General features: G+C 34.8%; 1 protein-coding gene across 2 annotated transcripts in view; it reads left to right on the top strand.

The window, feature by feature from the left end:
* EPHA3 (EPH receptor A3) overlaps positions 1 to 23,650 on the top strand; it is a 416,154-nt gene that overhangs the window by 16,424 nt on the left and 376,080 nt on the right. For both annotated transcript variants that reach the window (XM_086321511.1, XM_086321506.1), the window contains exon 2: positions 7,330 to 7,394. In XM_086321511.1, the coding sequence (XP_086177637.1) occupies positions 7,330 to 7,394 (65 nt within the window). The remainder of the gene's footprint in view (positions 1 to 7,329; positions 7,395 to 23,650) is intronic.

Raw genomic sequence — 23,650 nt, 5'->3', positions numbered from 1 at the left:
AGACAATTAGAGTGATGCTGTAAACAGGAAAGAAAAAGTAATTTTTTAGTAAAAAGACATAATCAATGATGGGTTTGTTTTCTACCGTAGTGATTGCCTAGTTATTTGCAACTGGTTATAAAAGTACATTATAACTGAAGTTTTTCCAAGAAAACATGTCTATTATTATAAGTCTGAAATTCTTTGGCCCTTAAACCCTACTGTTCACCTTGAAGTTTCTAAATGTTTTCGTAAAATGCAACTATAGCATTATCACAAAGCATGTTTGTGTGTATATATATACATATATATATGTGTGTATATATATATATATTATTAAATAATTGAAAGAATCTTCTACTTCAGTAAGAAATTGTGATATTTAATTTTGAAAATTATTTTGAACTGTCTGTATATTTGCAGCACTTAATTTGTAAAAGGAGAATGTTTGTTTAACTCAGTCTAAGTGAGCAGATAGCCACTATGAATCAAAATTTTAAAATGCTCTTGAAAAAATCTTGGTGTATTAATAATTCTTTAAAAGTAGAACTCCAGAAATTTATACTATAGTTTTTCATCTGTCCTTACCGAAAACATTTGTTTGAAAAAACGTACTTTAATGGCTGAGTCCTTTAAAAAGCGTTAATGCATTCTTAGTAGTAAGAAGGGAAGATGGTGTAAATTCTTGACACAGAAAATTCTTCATGACGTTGACAATGCCAGTGAGCAAAGGAGTAGACATTTGATTCTGTCTCTTCATTATAATAGAGAGTGGGGAGAGAAGAGAAAGCAAGCCTCCTGGGCATCTAAAATCCATAATTAAGCCAGGAATAGTGATAGTAAAGATCAGTGGTAGGAATGCCAGCAAGATTTCCTTCTTTCCAGAAGCACTTAAAACCAATCTAAGCCAGTTTTACTGTTGTTGTTCAGTCGCTGAGTCCTGTCTGACTCTGCAACCCCATGGACTGCATCACAACAGGCTCACTATTTCCTTGAGTTTACTCAGTATTATGTCCATTGAGTTGGTGATGCTATCTAACCATCTTATCCTCTGCCACCCTCTTCTCCTTTTGCCTTCAATCTTTCCCAGCATCAGGCTCTTTTCCAGTGAGTCAGTTCTTCACATCAGGTGGCCAAAATATAGGAGCTTCAGCTTCAGCAGCAGTCCTTACAAAGAATATTCAGTGTTGATTTCCTTTAGGATTGACTGGTTTGATCTCTTTGTTGTCCAAGGGACTCTCAAGAGTCTTCTCCAGCACCATAGTTCTAAAGAATCAATTCTTTGGTGCTCAGTCTTCTTTATGGTCGTACTCTCACATCCGTACATGACTACTGGAAAAATCACAGCTTTGACTATATGGACTTTTGCCAGCAAAGTGATATCTCTGCTGTTTAATATGCCCCCCAGGTTTGTCAAAGCTTTCCTTCCAAGGAGCAACTGTCTTTTAATTTTATGGCTACAGTCACCATCCACAGTGATTTTGCAGACCAAGAAAATGAAAACTGTCACTGTTTCCACTTTTTCCCTTTCTATTTGCCATAAAGTGATAAGACTAGATGCCATGATCTTAGTTTTTTGAATACTGAGTTCTAAGCCAGCTTTTGACTCCTCTTTCACCCTCATCATGAGGCTCTTTAGTTGCTCTTTACGTTCTGCTATTACAGTATCATCTGCATATCTGAAGTTGTTGATAATTCCCCCAGCAATCTTGATTCCAGCTGTGATTCATTCAGTCTGGCATTTCCCACGATGCGCTCTGCATATAAGATAAATAAACAAGGTGACAATATACTGCCTTGTCATACTCCTTTACTAGTTTTGAACCAGTCTGTTGTTCCACGTCCAGTTCTAACTTTTGCTTCTTGACTCACACGTAAATTTGTAGGAAACAGGTAGGGTGGTCTGCTATTCCCATCTCTTTAAGAATTTTCCACAGTTTCTTGTGATCCACACAATTAGTGGCTTTAGCATAGTCAATGAAGCAGAAGTAGATATTTTCCAGGAATTCCCTTGCTTTTTCTGTGATCCAATGAATGCTGGCGATTTGATCTCTGGTTTTTCTGCCTTTTCTAAACTCAGCTTGTATATTTGGAAGTTCTCAGTTTATGTACTGCTGAAGCCTCGCTTGAAGGATTTTTAATATAACCTTGATAGCTTATGACATGAGTGCAACTGTACAGTAGTTTGAATATTCTTTGGCATTGCCCTTCTTTAGGACTGGAATGAAAACTGATCTTTTCCTGTTCTGTGGCCACTGCTGAGTTCTCCAAATTTGCTGACATATTGAGTGCAGCACTTTAATAACATAATCTTTTACGATTTGAAATAGCTCAGCTGGTATTCTATCACCTCCACTAGCTTTGTTCATAGTAATACTTTTTAAGGCCCCCCGTCACACTCCAGGATGTCTGGCTCTAGGTGAGCCAGTTTACCGTATACTTTTGTAACTTATACTTTGTTCTTAGTCTTTTACTTCATTCTTGTCATTGTTGTTCAGTTCTAAGTCCTGTCCAACTCTGTGACTTCATGGACTCTAGAACTCCATGCCAGACTCCTCTGTCTTCCAGTATCTCCCAGAGTTTGTTCAAATTCATGTCCATTGAGTGGTGATGCTATCTAACCATCTCATCTTCTGCTGCATATCCCCTTCTTTCACCTCAGTCTTTCCCAGCATCACGTTCTTTTCCATTGTGTAGGCTCTTCACATCAGGTGGCCAAAGTACTGGAGCTTCACCTCCAGCAGCCCTCCTTCTGATGAATACTCAGGGTTGATTTCCTTAAGGATTGACTGGTTTCATCTCCTTGCTGTCCTTGAGACTCTCAAGAGTCTTCTCCAGAACTGCAATTTGAAACCATCAGTTCTTCAGCACTCAGCCTTCTTTATGGCACAACTCTTACATCTGTACATGACTGATGGAAAAACCATAGCTTTGACCATAAGGATCTGTGTCAGCAAAGTGATGTCTGTTTTTTTTTAACACCCTGTCTATGTTTGTCATAGCTTTCCTTCCAAGGAGCAACTGTCTTTTAATTTCATGGCTGCAGTCACCATCCAGAGTGATTTTGGAGCCTAAGAAAATCAAATCTGTCACTGCTTAATTCTACACCTTCTAATTCCTATCAGACAGCACATATTGCTTTGACCAGCAAATCTCTCCTTTGTGCCCACCCGAATGCCAGTTCAAGGAGACTGAGTAAGGACTCTCTTATTGTTTTCATGATGGTAAACCCCTTCACCTATTTATACACTTTTCTTTTTTTGGTCTATTTAAAAGCAGTAAGACTAGACAGTAAATAAAGCATGTGAAAGACATTGAGAACAATATCCAACCAGACTTTTCACAGTGTTTTTTTGCCAAAAGGTTTCTATTTATATCTCAACCTAAGTGGATTGGAACACTGCAAAACATGTCCAATTTCAAACACTTCTAGAAGTTCATATAGGCTACATAGCTCTTTGACTAGAAAGTATTTTGAAATTAAGGAACTAAGATATTTTCTGTTACAAATCAAAACTATTTGGAAATCAAACTATTAGAATATGAGGTCTGGTAAGAGATCATTTGTATCTTTGGCATATAACCTGGCATGAGGCAGTCATTAAAGAGTTAGTCTATCTATCTATTCCCACCTACCCTTAAATATAATTACTGGGCTCTTTTTTGTTAAAACTGATCATTGTAAATGCAAAATTTTCAGCAATTAAAATAAACTTTTCGTGTTATGCATTGTTACTAAAACTCAAACTACAATATATTTGTCCATCACAATTCTATCAGCTGTGGCATTTAAACAGTACCCCTTAGATTGTGATTAGGTCTCCATCATTTTTGCAAGAGGAAAGCATTAGTAACTGATGTTCTTGCCTGTGTCATTGTGAGGATTAAGACATCGTATTGCAAGGTTAGAGTGATGACTCTGGATCAGTGTATCCAGAGACATTGCTCACAGCAGATTGACTTTCAAATTACATTAACTTTCTCTTCTTATCTCAATTATGCTACACTCAGATTGCTATACAACTGATCACAGCAGACTGGAGGTTTATATCACGGCAAGTTTCAGTCCAACAGTCATTACTTTAACACAGCTAGAATTCTTAGGTTGTGTTGTTCTTATTTATCTATAAACAAAAGACACTTTATAAACCCCAAATAAGTGCTTTTGAAAAGAATTCTGGTGCCTGTTTTCTTCTCTATTAGGCTATATATATTGACGGTTGATTTTCAATACAATTCAGAAGACAAAATGGAACTGTTGTTAGTTAATATTCTAAGTTTACAAGAACATTGAATCTATATAGTATGTTAAGATCTCAGGTGGCTTTAAATAAATTTATATTATTTGATCATCATAGCAATATTGTGAGATAACCAGTGCAGACATTATTATGTTTAATAGATCAGAGGATCAGAATCATGAGTAATGCTGCTAATTTTGTGTTCCCTCATTCAAGTTAAATAGAGTGCACTAAAAATTCAATTTCTGAGTGAATGCAGTAGATTTAATTAATCTCTCACATTTAATTTTAATTGACAATGCACTACATTTCTTTTTGGCTTAGCTTTTCTCCTTTGAGTAGAAACCAAATGCTAATATGATTAATCTAGTCTTTCCCCCCTCATCATTATCATCAGAGAAAACGTAAGGATATAGTTCTTTAGTAAATAACCTACCTTCCAATGAGTAGTTTACTAAATTTACTAAATCTCGTTTTCCTTGCCTCAAACACTTTTTTCCTCTGGTTATTAATATTGAAATTAAATCATCCATTCATCTTAGCATGTGGAGTGACATATATTCATCATTTAGTATATATTCAATTATTACATACACACAAAAACTTTGAATCATTTAAATCCCTAAAGATATTACAAATATGATCTAATGATTTAAGAATCCTGGCCCTGCAGATTCTACCATGCAAATCCCTGAGTGTAAATCACCTAATGGGAAATCACTTGATGACTGACAGAAACAACAACTGAAGTAGGTGTATCTTTATCAGAATGAATGTTGGTAACATTCTTTAAAGGTGAGGATGTATTCTCATATTTGCAAAAATTCTTTAACATGATTTAATCTGAGATTCTGGGCTTCCCAGGTGTCACTTGTGGTAAAGAATCTTCCTGACCATGCAGGGGACACAAGAGACATGGATTTGAGCCCTGGGTAGGGAAGATCCCCTAGAGAAGGAAATGGCAAACCACTCCAGTATTCTTGCCTGGGAAATCCCATGGACAGAGGAGCCTGGGAGGCTACAGTCAATGGAGTTGAAGAGTTGGACACAACTGAGCAACTGAGCTCAATCTAAAATATTATCTGTAACCTTAACTGGTAGATGTTTTTAAAGAATCATTTTTCAGAGATAACTTCAATATAATTAAGCATACTGTTAATTTGCAAACTGATATCTGGGGAAATAATTTTATTATGGAAATTACACTATGCAATCTATGCGACAACTTTCTTCTTTTCAGTTCAGTTCAGTTCATTTCAGTTGCTCAGTTGTGTCTGACTCTTTGTGACCCCATGAATTGCAGCACGCCAGGCCTCCCTGTCCATCACCGACTCCTGGAGTTCACCCAAACTCTTGCCCATCGAGTCGGGGATGCCATCCAGCCATCTCTTCCTCTGTCATCCCCTTCTCCTCCTGCCCCCAGTCCCTCCCAGCATCAGAGTCTTTTCCAATGAGTCAACTCTTCACATGAGGTGGCCAAGGTATTGGAGTTTCAGCTTTAGCATCATTCCTTCTAAAGAACACCCAGGACTGATCTCCTTTAGAATGGACTGGTTGGATCTCCTTGCAGTCCAAGGGACTCTCAAGAGTCTTCTCCAACCTAAATATAATTACTTCTCACTGGGATTAACTTATTGTGAGGGGAAAAAAGTTTAATCATTAAGGAATTCCAGTGTAATAGATTAGGTTTATCAGATCAGATCAGATCAGATCAAACGTTCAGTCATGTCCGAGTCTTTGTGGGGGGGGGGGTTTGTGATTTTTTTTTTTTTTTTTGCTTGTTTTTACTTGTAAAACAGAGAATCTGACTTTGAGAATTTTATCTTTTTTAACTTAATGATTAGAAACTTTTCTTATACTCATCTTGTATATTTTTCATCTAACCAAATATCTTTTAAAATCAGTGCTTGAAAATCAGATTTCTAACATCAATCACATATTACTCTTTTTCTTAACATTTTATAAGTGTAGTGTTTCCTTTGTAAGACAATAAATGGGATGATTAAAGAAAGAGTGGTGCTTTTCATGCATCATGAAACACTTTATGACAGCATGTGGACATGTACTTTGCCTATATTAATTTATGTTTTGACTTATGAATATATGGAACCTTTCAAAATAAGTCTCTCTTATTATATTTATTGATTCACCTTCTCTAGTTCATGTTAATAATGCCTTCATATTTTATGTAAACTTCTTTTGCATCTTCCATTAATCAATCATGGGGTTATTTTCTAATTTAGAAGAAGGATGTGGTAAAACCATAGTTTCCACTATTTAACAGATTGACAATCAACACAAGCCCTTTGTTAATAAAGTACCTTTTTATATTTTAATCCACTTCAAATTAATACTTTCTGGGCTTAAATCATTTGCCTTTCTCTTTTAATATATTCAAAATGTAGTCACATTCTTGTTATATTTTATCATTTATTAGACTTAATAACTGTCAGAAAATTCTGAGCAAAATTATTGAAGCCTTTGGGTAACAATACTTTCTTTAAATAAGTAAGGATTTACACAGGTGAGATTATAATGCATAATTTTACTTTGATTTTTCCTCAAACTGGTAGCTAAGCATTTTATTCATTATGTATAAGTACACAATTTATACAGTATTAAAAATATACACATTACAGAATAATATATTTGGCTTGGACAGTATGAAGATACCATATCAAATATGTAAAAAATATGTTTCACTATGGAATCATATTTAACTAATTTATAGTGAAATCATATGTCAATTTATCAAATTTAATGGTCTTTGCAGTTACTTTGATTTCTTGTTTGCATTAATGTTTCCTACTTTGCATTTTTATAGTGTCCTCTTTAAACCTGAAATTATTCTGTCAGTATATTGAATATATTTATAAACAAACATAAACAGTTTAAAAAAAAGTCACAGAAACTTCTGGTTCCTTACTTTTCCCTATTATTTCTTTTCTTTGTAATACCCTTCTTATATCAATCATACACATATAATGAGAATGAGCAGAGTCATGTTTTTTGAACATGTCATTTCAGCAACACACACATCAATTTGACAGAGTTAAATAGAATTCATTCCTTTTAACTGTGTTTGTGTACATGTGTTTTTTTTTTTCAGTCAATTTACTGGATTCAAAAACCATTCAAGGGGAGCTGGGATGGATCTCCTATCCGTCACATGGGGTGAGTTTGGTTAACTATTGAAAGGAACACAATTCTATGCATTGCCTTTCTTAGAGATTAGGATTATTGGGAACAGGAATTCCTATACTTCTGATGAGAAATTATGTTTATCACTGTAGTCAATACATGGACTAATACAGCTTAATATTTTTGTCCAGTGGAACTATCGAGCATTTGGAAGTTTTTTTTTTCCTTTTCTGAATTTATCCATAGCTTGAATGAACTAAAATAAATGGTTTGACTATTACTGTCATCATGCAGATGATCTAAGCATGATACCTAACATCTTTTTGTGATGCAGTCAGAATCAGTGAGTTGAGAAGAGACTTCACAAATTTTAAGTGATGTGGAAAATGTGTATTTGGAGATGGTCACCTCTGGAGTTGTAGCCTTAAAATCAACTGTGGAGACAATTCCAAGTAGGGTAGGATGTATTTGTCAAGACTATAAACCTGCGTTGCCGTCATTCCCTTGCTTAAAATGTCTTCAATTTGTCTAGGTCAGTTTAAAATTAGGCATTTTATTTACCAAAAATATGTATGCTTGCTAAGTTGCTCAGTCATGTCCAACTCCTTGCAACCCTTTGAACTATAGCCCACCAGGCTCTTTTGTCCATGGGATTCTCCAGGAAAGAATACGGGAGTGCGTTGCCATGCCCTCCTCCAGGGGATCTTCCCAACCCAGGGATTGAACTGCCTCTCCTATCTCCTGCATAGACAGGTGGATTCTTTACCACTAGCACCAATTGGAAAGCCAGGAAAAATATGGCTGCCTTTAAATTCTAAGCTTTGTATATACCTTTAATGCTATGAAACCAGATACAGGTTACTAAAGTGTATGCCATTTTGGGACCCAAACGTTTATGATGATTCTTTGTGTGAGAAAGTTTTCCTTTTCTTTTTTTAATTGAAGGATAATTGCTTTGCAGTATTTTGTGGTTTTCTGTCATACATTCTTTGTTTCAGAAAAAAAAAGAGGCTCATACATTTGGAAAATTCTTCTTCCTAAAAAACTACAAAAAAATGCCTAAACATATATGTTTTGTGTCCAAGGATAGCTTGTAGAAAATACAAAGTGCTATTTTGAAATAGTTGTCGTAGGAAAAAAGGAATATATTCCTATTTATTTTATTCCTGCACTGTCCTCTTTTCAAAGAGGTTATAATTACTTTGACTTGGTGTTCAGTCTTTCGATTTCTGTGCCTAAACATACTAATTTTTACTAGCAGTTTCTTCCTCACCAATGGATGTTTTGCATCAGGGATACTTCATCTATCTGTCGTCTTGTATCTGCTTCTCTTTCTGGTGCACCTTGACATTGACATAATGCCAAAACCTATCACATAATCAGGTCTTGGTTCGTGGCTCAGAAAGGGAGAGTATGAAGTAAGCCAACATTTGGTTTTCCCATAGGTGCAAAAGGAATCAAATGGTTAAGATAAAACACATCCTGAGTAGTCATAACAAATGAATAGAAACTCAGGATTGAGGAAAACTGATTTAAAACTCACTGTCCAACTCATACTCAACTATAATGTTGATTTTAGAAGTTTGAGTTTTTCATTACTCCATAAGATAACATATCATAGAAGATATGATTGCTGTCTAGGAAGATATGAAAAGTAAAATCATACTAATTCTTTATATCTATAAATATAAATAGAAAATATATTTTAAAAATAACAAATTAACTTAAATATCAAAGCAGCAGTTTACTTCTTTCTCTCTTTTTTTTTTTTTCTGCTTTAAAGAAGGTATAAGGAAAACATTTCTCATATTGAATATTTGGGGAAATGAATTCATTTACCTGTTTATCTCATAGATTTTATGATGAACAAAGTTAACACTTTTATTTCCATATATATGTTCGATGGGGAAGGGTGTTCTAGAAACCTGCCATGCAAAGTGTGCATGCACCAATCAGCAGTGTCAGCATGTGGGGGATTCTCAGAAATGCAGCCCCACCCCAGCCTTTTTGAGTCAGAATCTGCCTCTTAACATGGTCTCAAGTGATTCACATTAAAGCACATTAAATTTAAGAAACACTCCTCAGGGTAAGGGTAACTTGCCTCTTGACTTTTCCCATCCCTTGCACAATTTCCCACCTCCTTTCTCCTAGGAATCACTTATGGTTTTCTCATGAACAGTTTTCAGTCTCTCCTTCAGCCTCAGAAAGCTGACCTCAGGTCTTCTGGCCTCTTCTTCATGGCTTTTCTGGTTTATCTAGCAGCTGTGACTTCCCTATTTCAGATACATTAAATAGACTTAAAATAGCTGGCCAACCTCTCCAAGCTTATCATTAAAACTAGCAGGGAGAAAAAAAAAGCATCCCCCTGACAGATAGTGATGTTTATAATACCTTAAGTCCCAAAAGATTTAGTAAAAGAGAAAAGGAAAAACCAAATATGTAAATTATTGTCTGGGTTGATTTGTAGTACATTTGTAGTAATAATGTCCATGCAGCAGTAGCACTAATTTAGAAAATGTGATGTTAATATTAATTTCTTTTTGAGATACTAATGGTATTCTTGACTGAAAACTCTATGGTCAGTTGAAGTTCGGGATTTAATGTCTTTGCTTGTATGATTGTTTGTGCCTGTAGATTCAATTTATTATTTTTATTGCCTAATCATTGCCATTTTCAATTTGACTAGGATATTAGAATTTTGTGTTTGTTTTAGTTTTAAAAGGAATAGTTAAATCAGTAGTAATATATATGCCTCAGGGTTTTCCATAAAAAATGAAGTGATAACCGGAAATAAGTTTGAACTAGTTATTATTTTAATTAATTAACCCTAACAAGTAGAAGTGCATCTGTTTTCAGGTTAACTAAAATATAAATATAAACTTTGGAGGGAAAAATTATAATGATGTCACAGAATACTTAATCACTTAAATATCCTACTCTCTTCTGGTTTTTTTTTTTTTTCCTGAGAACATGTATGTTCTACTCTCTTAGAAAATTTTAATATTATGATACTGTGCTATTAGTTATAGTCACCAGGTTATACATTAGATCCTCAGTCCTTATTCTACAGCTGACAGTTGGTACCATTTTACCAACCCCTTCCCATTTTCCCCACCCTCACCCCTTGGCAACCACTTTTATATTCTTTGTTTCTGTGAGTTTGACTCGACAAGTGGCATAGAAAATATGGTACTTTTGATTTAGGGAGATGATTCTCAACTGATGAGGGCGTAGATAAGTGGGGAGGCAATTTTGGTTTTGCCCCATGGGGATATTTGTCTGGAGATATGTTGGCTGTCACAACTGGGTGGGCAGGGCACAACTGGCATCTAGTGTGGAAACTAGGGGTCCAACTTAACATCTTACAAAGAACATGATGGCTTCCTTCAACTAAGAATGACCTGGTGCAAAATGACAGCTTCCAGGCTGAGAAACCCCTACTCAAGGGGTGGATAATGGTGATCCATCAAGAGATATGGTCACTGAAAAGACCTTAAAGGTACTCAGCAGCTTCTTTAAATCTCAGCCATACTTCCATCAGAAGCTCTAAATTCCAGATCTTTTTAAATATAAGTTTTAAGAAATAGACCAATAGTTCTTCCCAAATTTGAAATGTCTTTCATGTAATGATTGCATCACCCGAGCTATGTAAAATTATTATTTGAGGGAAAATTGTCAAGAGCGGCTCATTCCTTCATATATAGTATTTTCTATTCCTAGTCATCCTCTTCTCCAGAGATATATTCATACATAAAACCTTAGAATTGATTTATGGTATTTTCTTGGGAGGATTATTTCTATCTCTATTTTTAAATAGTGCTTCATATCTTAAAGGAAACCTGGTAGAAAAGTATGGTGTTGTTTTAATTACTCAGTCATGTCCGACTCTTTGCGACCTCATGGATTGTTGCCTGCCAGGCTCCTCTGTCCATGGAATTCCCCAGGCAAAAATAATGGAGTGGGTTGCCATTCCCTTCTCCAGGAGATCTTCCTGACCCAGGGATCAAAACCAGGTCTCTTGCATTGCAAGTTGATTCTTTATCATCTGAGCTCTCAGTTTGGTACTTTATTATTAGGTATGGGAAAAATATCTATGAAGAAGTTTAGTGAAACTTTGGTTTTCTTCAGTAAATTTCATGGAAATATTACTCAAACTTGTCAATTTAAATTATCAGGAGAGTCATGATAATTCATTACAATTCATTTTCAATAAAAAGTTTTCTTTGACATGGATATTTTCTGGTACTGTTTGTTCACTTTAGTAAAGTAAACAAGCAATTAACCTTCTCTGGCCCTATAAACTATGAATTACATCAATAATATTTGAATTTGGGGTTTAATTACTCAAAAGTGTTAGTAAATAATTCAATAGTTTAAATATTTTTTTGATTTATAGAATAATCAACATATATCAAAGCCCATACATATTGTTGGATTATAATATAGAAAGAATTCATAGTTTACACATGACTAGTACTTAAATTGATTGGTTGATTGAAATGTCTTAGTCAGTATATGAATACAGAGAAGAGATTAGAGGGAAATAGGCTACATAGTTTTCACTTAGGATAGTATTGGTAAGATGGTTAAGCAATATAAAGGAATCAAGAACTTTGACAATTAAATAAACTCAACTAAGGAGAAGAAAATTAAGAGAGATTTGAAGGAGGGGTGGGGTGAAATTATAAGTCTCAAAATCAGCAATTGTAAATTTTAAAAATAATTAAACCACCTCCATCTTTCAATTCTTTTAGATATTTTTTCATAAAGATTTTCCTAGCTATTTATTGCTGTCTTAATAGTGATAATGTACTTAAATAGAAAACAGTCTCCTGGCAAATAGAGACCCCATTAGTTGCTCACCCAATATTTGTTCCCTGGTTTTTCTTTGCTGATGGAACACTGAAATGGTTCAAGTTTTCACCCTCCTATGTGTTCCTGGAAAATGACCCCTCTATTACTTTGCAGGGTGGATATTGATTCATCTGAGAGAAAATCATGATAATTAAGTCATTTTTCCAATGTTGGTTTAGGCAAGAGTATGTAAAGCCAGTGAGATTGGAATAGGACTCCAGTGACTTTTGGGAAAGTTTCCTTCCAATAAAAAGATAGGAGGTCTCTGTGACAGTCTAGAGGGGTGGGATGAGTTGAGAGGTTGGAGGGAGTTTCAAGAAGGAGGGAATATGTGTATACTTAATGGCTAATTCATGTTATTGTGTGGCCAAAACCAACACAATATTATAATTGTGGTCCTCCAATTAATAATTTAAAAAAAAAAAACATGGGGGGAGGCCAGGTACTTTGTGCCTCTGGGTTTGCTTTGTAATGGCCCAGAGTCCAGTCTGGAGGACCTGCACTCCCTTAATGGCCAGAAAGGTAGAGCCAGAGAGCATTAGAGAGACCGTCCAGGAACCCTGACATCTCAGAACCACTGAGTTATGTGGAAGCATATGTTTTCCTTATTGAATCCACTCTTTTTGTATTTCTCATACTTTCCAGGTAAAGATATCCTGATAGGATGCAATGCTTTGTCTCCTGGTCAGACACCCTGATTTCTCAATGAAGGCTATGGCAATGCATAATTCTATTCTACAATGTTATCTGTATTTTCCCAGGTTGTCTTTTTTTGTGCTTTAAGATGATGTCAAAGATAACAGGAAGAATAGTAAAATAGAATAAGCACATCATGTAGAATTGGCACATCTGCATTTGGATTCTGGCTGTATCTTTTATTGCTGTATGATCTAATGCAAGCCTATTAACCTTCATTAGCATTTATCCTCACATTTAATTGAGGCATAACAGTAATTTCTAAGTCACAGCACTTTAGAGTAAATGATAGTTGGGCAAGTGAGATGTTCCTATATATCTAATTATGTGTATCTATCTATCTATCTATATACATATACACAAATGTATGTAAAATAGGTATACAGATATCATTTCTTAATCTTAGACAAATTTTACAATTTTTCCATTCTAATCGAAACCTGCTAAATTCATTAATTGCCATTGTTCAGTTGCTCAGTCATGTCCAACTCTTTGCAACCCTATGGACTGCAGCATGCCAGGCTTCCCTGTCCTTCACCATCTCCCAGAGCTTGCTCAAGCTCATATCCATTGAGTTGGTGATGCCATCCAACCATTTTGTCCTCTGTCATCCCCTTCTCCTCCTGCCTTCAATCTTTCTCAGCATCAGGGTCTTTTCCAATAAGTCGGCTGTTCACATCAGGTGGCCAAACTATTGGAGTTTCAGCTTCAGCATCAGCCCTTCTAATGAATAGTCAATTCATTGATACGTCTGCTTAAATCTCAGTCTACACCATGTCTTAGAGTTGAATTTTGAAAAAGGGAAATTGATAGTATTACCTGGGGTGCCAATTAATATCTCTTCTCAATTAAGAGCTCAAAATATTACCATTAACAGCACATGATTGTTATCTCATTGAATCTGCACAGGTCAAAGTTTGCATATAATCTTGAAATTTAGAATTGAAAGAATAAAAATAAGGTAAATCAAGTGTCCAATTTATTTGTTTAAATTTCTAAGTGGTTAGAATTTCCTCAAATATTAATATTTCTTCTTCAGGGATACCTTCTAACTCTCATATGCCACCCACCTGCCACCCCCAAGACTAGGATATAACACTTATTAGCTCATCTGCCTTGTTCTTTGTTGTACCGCCTCAGCTTGTAGTTATATGTTATTGCAGTTATTTCACTGATATTTATCTCAGCCTGGAAATGGAAAGTTCTTTGACACCAATTCCCATTTCATGAAATTCTCCGTTTTTCTCCCATTTAAGTTTCTTAGATTAATTGCCCATAAATTTAAATTACCTGGATAAGTAAAGAACGATGAAACTAACACTGGTTGTGCATTTGTTGAGAAAAATTTGATGTTCCAATCTGTTGTTTTAGATGGGATCTGTTAATGATTTCACTCTTTTTTCAATGGCATAACTTAGGTAAAATTACACATACTATAGTGTATATATTACATATGTATGAGTATATATTACAGATGTACTTATGTAATATATAAATATATATATAAAATAGTATAGATATACATCTATGTCTATACTACATATATTATTTTTTGTACTAGCAGATCTACTTAGTTAAACATATTTAGAAAATACTACAAGCCTATGCACTGGAAGTTAACTGAAAAAGAAAAGTAGCTTAGGATAGCTGTATACTGAAAATTATATAGGCTGTTGTCTAGGGGTAAAAATCTGGTATCCTGCAAATAAATTCCAGTTACCTGAAACTAGAAATATTTAGAATTGAGTGAATCATCAAGAATAATGGAAATAATAAAAGTACTCTCTAAAACAAGTCTCTAATAAAGTATAATTTGCCTTCAATATTGGAATTATTGCTATTTGTGAAGTCTGGGTTCTAAAAGTCTTATCTACTGGATTTCTACCTTTCATTTTATGAACAGTGTCTGAAATGCAGGAAGAATATGTTGACAACTGGGTGTCAATGATAACCACCTGGGACTCTGCCTTTGTGAATCACAGTTCAAAGTCTGCTTCCTATGCTGAATAGTACATCCAGGAAAATAAAATTTTTGACATATGTGATTCTTGGTCATTTAAAATTTTTCTGCCTAGGATGAACAATGCTATATATTTTATATATATTATTATATATATATTTTATGTTCACTTTCACCTACTGTGCTGACCTTTCAAGGAAGGTTATCCGATTAATTAGAAAAACATGACAAAGTTTTATAGGTCTTTTTTAACCTTTCCTTGAAGCAAAATACACTATAGAATAAGGTGGAAGGTGAATAAGTGGTAGAAATCAACAAAAATAGAATTTATTCTAGCAATATTAAATTTATAAAATTTAAAATGTTATCTTGTGTCTATTTTATCAGAAATGATGTTAGTGTTTAAAGAAAAAGAAATATTTTTCATTGATAATGTTGTATATTTCTGTATAAATCCTCCTGTCTGTATCAAAACAGTGCTTGTTTGTATTTTGGGGATTGAATTAGAATTTTTTAAATATGACATGTGATATACTTTTTTTTTTTTTTGCTTTGATGTTGGGTTTAGAGGAAAGGAGTCTTGAAACATATTTGAATGGGTTTTCTTTATTTCGGCTTTACCCACAAATTTGTGCTTTGTGATATTTAACATTTAAATGATATTAGTCATTTAACATAAGTAACTATAAAGTTAAATAAAAAGCTAAGATACACAAATAATTTTATGTCTAATTTGAATGTTTAAATATTTAATAAATTTATTATGTTGATTTCATATTTGTTTTTTTTTTTAAATTCAAATTGACAATAAAATTTTGCTTCTAGTGATTTGTCATATTGATAGCATTTTATAAAAATAACAACTTTCTTAGCACCAAAATATTTTACTTTGTGCAACTTCAAGTGAAAGAACTTTCTGATAAAAAAGAAATTATTAAAGTAAGAATAACCAAAATATAGATATTAAACTTAAAAAAGAATGGTTTTCATACTTATTTTACATTAAATTTGTTGACATATGTACAAAAGGGTATATAGCAGATTGGATATCAATTTTTGTATTGCTAGGAAATGTCCAGCTCCCTTAAAATAAAGAGCATACTTAGAACAAATGCTATATTTCCAAGTTTCCAAGTATTCATTTGAATATAGGATATAAATGTAGCATATGTGTTCCAATGGAGACGAATTTCCATTCTGTCATTTCATTAAGTGTAAGTCAAGAATTTTGATGGGAATTTATAAAAATCATAATTTTCCCAAAAGTTTTACTTATTTACTTTACTCCTTAAATATTTTCTTTTTAATTTCATAAATTAATGGTCTTGACCTTTAGGTTTATTATTCACTGGTGTTTCATTTCTTTTGAAACATTTTTTTTTTAAAGAAATTAAGTTTGGCCTGTAAAAAAAATATGGCGTAAAACACTTTTTAAATAAGTCCCATGTCCCAAATGATAGCCATTGGACCTGAGAACATTTAAAGGTTATAACATTTACAACACAAGCCACTTCAAGTATTTCTGCAAACTTCGTAGCTCACTGATTACTATCAGTTTTGTTCACTTTATTCAGGAAATGTTATATGAAGAAGAATTATCAATGTAATAGCCCAGATTTCTTGGGACTTGCTAACATCATTTATCCCTTTTACATGGGACATAAGAAGAAAAACATCAAGGGGGATAGTATACTCAGTTTTCTGAATAGCCTGTTTACAAGTTTGTTTTATTCATTCTGGTAGTAAGGCAGCTTACCATACACAACTCACACACACACACATATATGTTATGTATATACAGTTATATAAAACTACATATATACATATATATTAAACTATAGAGACATATATAGCTGTATCTATATAAACTAATATATTGAAATTGTTTTTAATTTTTAAACAATAATTATTAGAAATGCAAAATTCTGGGCTTCTAAGACCGACTACAATGTTACAAATCCTGGGATCAGATTTCAGCGATCTGTTTTCTCACAGGCTTTCCATGTGATTCTCATGCTGTTCAACTTTGGAATTACTGTGCTAGAAAATCATTATCTGCTATAATGAAGCAGGTATTACTTATGAACATAACTGACTTCTGCTTGATATTGTGCTGTGCTATAGTTTTTTCCAAACTCTTGATGTAGCACTATGCATAATCATGATAAATATAGTCCTGGATATTTTAAAATTTAGGATATTACAATAAACACATAGCAGGAAAAATAGGCATTTTACCAGCCACTCAAGGAATCTATTCTTAGAACTTTTGTAACAGGAATTCATTTTGGCATTCTCAAGTTTCTCTTATGTAATCTTGGAGCTTGGTTTGAGTTGATTGTAGTAGCTGGAGTATTTGTAAATGCTGAAGATATTTATACATTTTCATCCATTGCTCATGAAAAGAGAGATAACATTAAAGCCAAAAGACTAGAAAAGCCATAAATTAAGTGATAGTGAAATTGGAATAAGGAATATGAAAATTCCCCATCAAAGAGTTACTTGAATTTAAGGTTGTCTGGAAAATTACTATGAAACATTCCTAGAAAGTTACTGAAATCAGCTTATAATAGATTTTATGTGCCCCACTAAAGATATTGGAGATTATTCAAAGGCCATGTTTTAAAGAGGTGATTATAAAGTTCAGTTCAGTTCAGTTCAGATCAGTCGCTCAGTCACGTCCACTCTTTGTGACCCCATGAATTGCAGCACGCCAGGCCTCCCTGTCCAGAACCAACTCCCAGAGTTCACTCAAACTCATGTCCATCAAGTCAGTGATGTCATCCAGCCATCTCATCCTCTGTCATCCCCTTCTCCTCCTGCCCCCAATCCCTCCCAGCATCAGAGTCTTTTTCAATGAGGCAACTCTTCCCATGAGGTGGCCAAAGTACTGGAATTTCAGCTTTAGCATCATTCCTTCCAAAGAAATCCCAGGGCTGATCTCCTTCAGAATGGACTGATTGGATCTCCTTGCAGTCCAAGGGACTCTCAAGAGTCTTCTCCAACACCACATCACCACAACACCAGCATCAGTTATTCGGTGCTCAGCCTTCTTCACAGTCCAACTCTCACATCCATACATGACTACTGGAAAAACCATAGCCTTGACTAGAAGGACCTTTGTTGGCAGAGTAATGTCTCTTCTTTTGAATATGCTATCTAGGTTGGTCATAACTTTCCTTCCAAGGAGTAAGCGTCTTTTAATTTCATGGTTGCACTCACCATCTGCAGTGATTTTGGAGCCCCAAAAAATAAAGTCTGACACTGTTTCCACTGTTTCCCCATCTATTTCCCATGAAGTGATGGGACCAGAAGCCATCATCTTAGTTTTCTGAATGTTGAGCTTTAAGCCAACTTTTTCACTCTCCTCTTTCACTTTCATCAAGAGGCTTTTTATTTCTTCTTCACTTTCTGCCATAAGGGTGGTGTCATCTGCATATCTGAGGTTATTGATATTTCTCCCAACAATCTGGATTCCAGCTTGTGCTTCTTCCAGCCCAGCATTTCTCATAATGTACTCTGCATATAAATTAAATAAGCAGGGTGACTATATACAGCCTTGATGTACTTCTTTTCCTATTTGGAACCAGTCTGTTGTTCCATGTCCAGTTCTAACTGTTGCTTCCTGACCTGCATATAGGTTTCTCAAGAGGCAGGTCAGGTGGTCTGGTATGTCCATCTCTTGAAGAATTTTCCACAGTTCATTGTGATCCACACAGTCAAAGGCTTTGGCATAGTCAATAAAGCAGAAATTGATGTTTTTCTGGAACTCTCTTGCTTTTTCGATGATCCAGTGGATGTTGGCAATTTGATCTCTGGTTCCTCCGCCTTTTCTAAAACCAGCTTGAACATCTGGAAGTTCACGGTTCACATATTGCTGAAGCCTGGCTTGGAGAGTTCTGAGCATTACTTTACTAGTGTGTGAGATGAGTGCAATTGTGCGGTAGTTTGAGCATTCTTGGGGCTTCCCTGGTGGCTGAGAGGTTAAAGTGTCTGCCTGCAATGCAGGAGACCCGGGTTCGATCCCTGGATCAGGAAGATCCCCTGGAGAAGGAAATGGCAACCCACTCCAGTATTCTTGCCTGGAGAATCCCATGGACAGAGGAGCCTGGTAGACTATAGTCCATGGGGTCGCAAAGAGTCGGACACGACTGAGCGATTTCACTTTCACTTTGAGCATTCTTTGGCATTGCCTTTCTTTGCGATTGGAATGAAAACTGACCTTTTCCAGTCCTGTGGCCGTTGCTGAGTTTTCCAAATTTGCTGGCATATTGACTGCAGCACTTTCACAGCATCATCTTTCAGGATTTGAAATAGCTCAACTAGAATTTCATCACCTCCACTAGCTTTGTTCGTAGTGATTATGGAGGTGATTATGGAGAATGTTGTAATCAAAGAACAGACAGGAGTCAGAAAAAGCAGTCGGAAATCACTGTGATTATGGAGAATGTTGTAATCAAAGAACAGACAGGAGTCAGAAAAAGCAGTCAGAAATCACTGTAAAAGTTCTCAGAATAGATTATGGAAACCAAGGGTCAGCCCTCTATTCTTCTAATTATGTATCTTAGTGATTTGGCATAGGCTAAATTTTCATTATCTTGCTGACACTCCAAGAAGGGATATTTAGAAAAAAATAATTTTTATTAATAGATCATTTTTATAATAAAGGCATAAAATAAAGAGAAACCAAATTTGGTGTATTGTGTAAGTTGTAAGACCTTTGCGGAACTCCACAGAAGAAAAATTAATGAACTAAGGAAGACAAAGCAAAAGGTTAAAAAGAAGGCATAAGATGCTTGGTAAATGTAATCAAATTTCCCTTCCAAGTGACAATACCAGTTAATTTTCTTTTGGGTGTAGGGCTAAGAATAAGTTAAAGTTTTTGGGGCCCATGCATGCTCAGTCAATCAATTATGTCCAACTCTTCAGGACCTTATGGACAGTAGCCCATCAGGCTCCTCTGTCTGGAATTTTTCAAACTTTAGACACATGTAAAGAGTGATCTTTTTTCTCAACATAAAGAGACAAGACCATGAATCCAGCAACCAAGGAGATTCAGCTAGTGCAGGAAGAGAGGAGAGACACAGCGTGGTGGTTTCAAAGAACCTTAACTCTTAGTCTACACTTGGATACTTACTCAGTACCGTGAATATCAAGGCATCTGGTAGTCATGAACATCGATCTTCTCGAAAGTCTTCAATGGAGTTTAAAGCTCATGGATGATATGAATCAATTTTGTACACTGTGCTATAAAACCGTTTGTCATGTCTATCCTGAATGGGTGGATGTGCTGGGTAATCAGTTTTTAAAGTAGAACCTGTATAATTTCAATTTACTCATTCTCTTGAGTGTTGAAAAACAAGTAACAATGTAGTCCTAAACCAAAGATTACTGTATAGAATTTTGTGAAAATGTTTGTTGATAGAGCTGCTTCACTTTCTTATAAAGGGGGCATATTTTTATCTTATTTGGAGCAGTAGCATATATTTGAATGAGTAATCAATTTTGGAGCCAGCAGGGACTTTAGAAATCATCTACTGCAATTCCTTAATTACACAAACAAGCAGTTGAAGCTCAGGGACCCTCAAGGTCATCCTCAAAGTCATTGTTTTCTGGGTCTGTTTAGTGGTCTTTCATTAATCCTCTCTGTCTTTTCTGAGGACAGTACCAAAGAAAAATTCAAGATTATGTGATTTAATGTTGAAGAGACTACATTGCACAGAATTTCAGGACTATTGTGTCTGAATGTCTTGCCTTACAGTACCCTAAAGAATAACCAAATCTTGGGATACATCAGTCAGCGCTGTGCTCTTTTCTCAGCAGTTGAAAAATGCTGATCTTTCATAAGGCCAAGAGGAAAATTGGGTTGTATAGGATTATTATTAGCTCTCCATTCTCTCATGTATCCCTATCCTCTCATAACAACTTGATTTATGATCCAGGGACTGAGTTGTCACTTTCTGCCTAAAAATTCTTAACTCATTCTCTGACAACTAAAAATTTATTTTAGCTTAGATTCAAATATAACTGTACTTGCGTCGAAAGAGTAGTTTTATATGTTGGCTCATAATCAAAACAAATCTCATTTACTCTTAGTTTTCATAAGAACCAGTGACTGTTTTGAGATCTTTTAAAAAAATTTGTACGTCGCTTTAATGTGACTAGTCTTCAGATAGAAGGCTTAGATGTGTTATCTTCTAAGCAATAAATCCTCTAGATTTTAAACATCTCAAAATTATTAGCAATATTTTTGCCTTCTCAACAGTAATTTTTATGGAATATTTTTATAGAAATATATGGCATTCTTCTGTAGCTTTCTGTAATGTGATAATTATAAGTTAGGATAGCAAGTTAGTTTTTCAGCAGATTTTGGAAACTAGAATGTAAAAATCAGGGCAGGGGTTTTATAACCCAAGAAATATTTTGTGGTATAATTTGCCATGGTAATAATCTCCTCTAAAATAAATACTTCTTCATTTCTGAAATATATGATCCTATTCAAAGATAATCTCTGTAGTGGTAAACGCTACAGGAAGAACTAAAGATGCTAACATTATTTTAGAAAGGAAATTCTGTGGAGTCACATTATTTATTGGAATCGAATTCTGAATAGTTTATGTGGTATAAACAGGGCTTGCACAAGCTTCAGTGTATTGGAATTTATTCATCCTGTTTAGTAACTGCCTGAGCTCCTGCTATGTACTAGTACTATCATAGGCAGTAAAAGATGCAAAAAACAATACCCATTGCTAATATTTCTACAATGTGCTGCGCTCTATTTGTAGTACTTTCCATATGTCAACTTGTTTAAATCTCACAACAGTCTTACAATGTTTTACTTTCATTTTACAGAAAAAATAAACCCCACCTCCAAATTTAAATAACTAAACAAGATCATGCACTTAGTAACCGACAGAGTCAGGAATAAAACCAGGTAGTCTGACTTTTTACATTATGTACATTACCATTATTCCATACTGCCTATTGTAAGAGAGTTCAGTTCAGTTCAGTTCAGTCGCTCAGTTGTGTCCGACTCTTTGTGACCCCATGAATCACAGCATGCCAGGCCTCCCTGTCCATCACCAACTCCCGGAGTTCACTCAAACTCACGTCCATCGAGTCAGTGATGCCATCCAGCCATCTCATCCTGTCATCCCCTTCTCCTCCTGACCCCAATCCCTCCCAGCATCAGAGTCTTTTCCAGTGAGTCAACTATCCACGTGAGGTGGCCAAAGTACATAAAACCAGGTAGTCTGACTTTTTACATTATGTACATTACCATTATTCTATACTGCCTATTGTAAGAGAGTTAATGAAGCCATTTCCTTGACAAACAATCTGGTAGAAGAGAATGCATGGAGCAGTAACTACAATAGAGTGATAGTCATCAATTAAGATACACAGTGATTCAATAATACTGTAATATGTGTCATCAGCTCTGCTTAACGCAAGTCAGAGTAAACTATGTCAAGGGTAAAGTATGCGAAGATTTAAAGACAAATAGTAATTTACCACGTATATGTGATTGGACATCACATACACAAAACACAGACTATAAAATAGCATTGTATGTTGAGAAAAAAAAATGTAGCGCATGTATTCTGAAAGTAGTGTAGAGAAAAGCAGAACATGGAATTTGTGAAGGGAAAAACAGAATTATCCCGGATTGTGAAGAGCCTCATACACCATGTCAGAGGGTTGGAATTCTTTTAATGGAAAATTGTTCAGCAGTCTAGAAATTAGGAAGTTCACTCTGTGGACTTACAATAGAGCTGCAAAGAACAGTTGGTTTATTAAGGTCATCCAAGAAAGATATCTGGCACGGCATAGAATTGAAGTTATGGATATTGGTCATTTATGATGTCCAATAAAGTTATATTAAAAAAAAAGAAAGAAATGGTGTCAACAGGATATAGAATATGGAGAATTTTAGGGTAATTTCTATGATATTGCGTGTTACTGATGATAACTGATATGTATCTTAATTTCTCCTAGATTGAAGTTTCTTGACTTTTAGAGTTCTTCAGAATCAACTGTTGAACAGTACTACTATAGATATGAATTGTATTGCTAGTGGATGACATATTTATTTATATTTATGTATGTATATGCACACTCACAGATATACATCTGTAACACATAATATACCTATTAGTATCTTATGTGCTTTTGCATTTGAAATTCTGTATCATTGCCCCAATGTTATAATTTCTAAATTACAGAGAAATATAGATTCTATGAAGATTAAATTTTCAAATGGAAGGTCACAGATGCAGAAAGTCATATAATAAACTTTTAGAGTTTGGGCAGATCCAGCTATGGGTATTTTGGCAGTAAAGGATACATAAAAACAAAAGTAAACTTTTAATTTCATTATTAATTTTATAATAAATTATATGTACAGTATGAAAAAGGTAATTTCTAGATAAGCATTATAGAATGCACTCATGATATGTGATAGACAAAGGATAAATAGAAAATAAAAGACAAATTTTGAATAGAATTTTAACCAGTGACAAACTTAGAAAATGTTCACCAGATAGGTTTTCTCTCAGCAATCAATTTTCCTTTGAAAAAACACTGATATTATTAGATGTAAGTTGTAGAAATTATGATTTTCAACAGAGATATAGGTAGATATTTTCAACAATGTTTAAACATGAGAGGGATATTGTTTATAACCTGTTATAGAAGCAGATGTTCCATAGGAAGTGAGTATAAATAAATACAGCATGAAACATCTCAACCCACTTACAAGCAAAATATTGAAATGAGATAT

Source organism: Bos grunniens, chromosome 1, assembly GCF_055505025.1.
Source record: "Bos grunniens cultivar Pamir isolate PY7600 chromosome 1, Bosgru_T2T1.0, whole genome shotgun sequence".
NCBI classification, from domain to species: Eukaryota; Metazoa; Chordata; class Mammalia; order Artiodactyla; family Bovidae; genus Bos; species Bos grunniens.
This window is presented reverse-complemented; position numbering and strand designations above follow the sequence as displayed.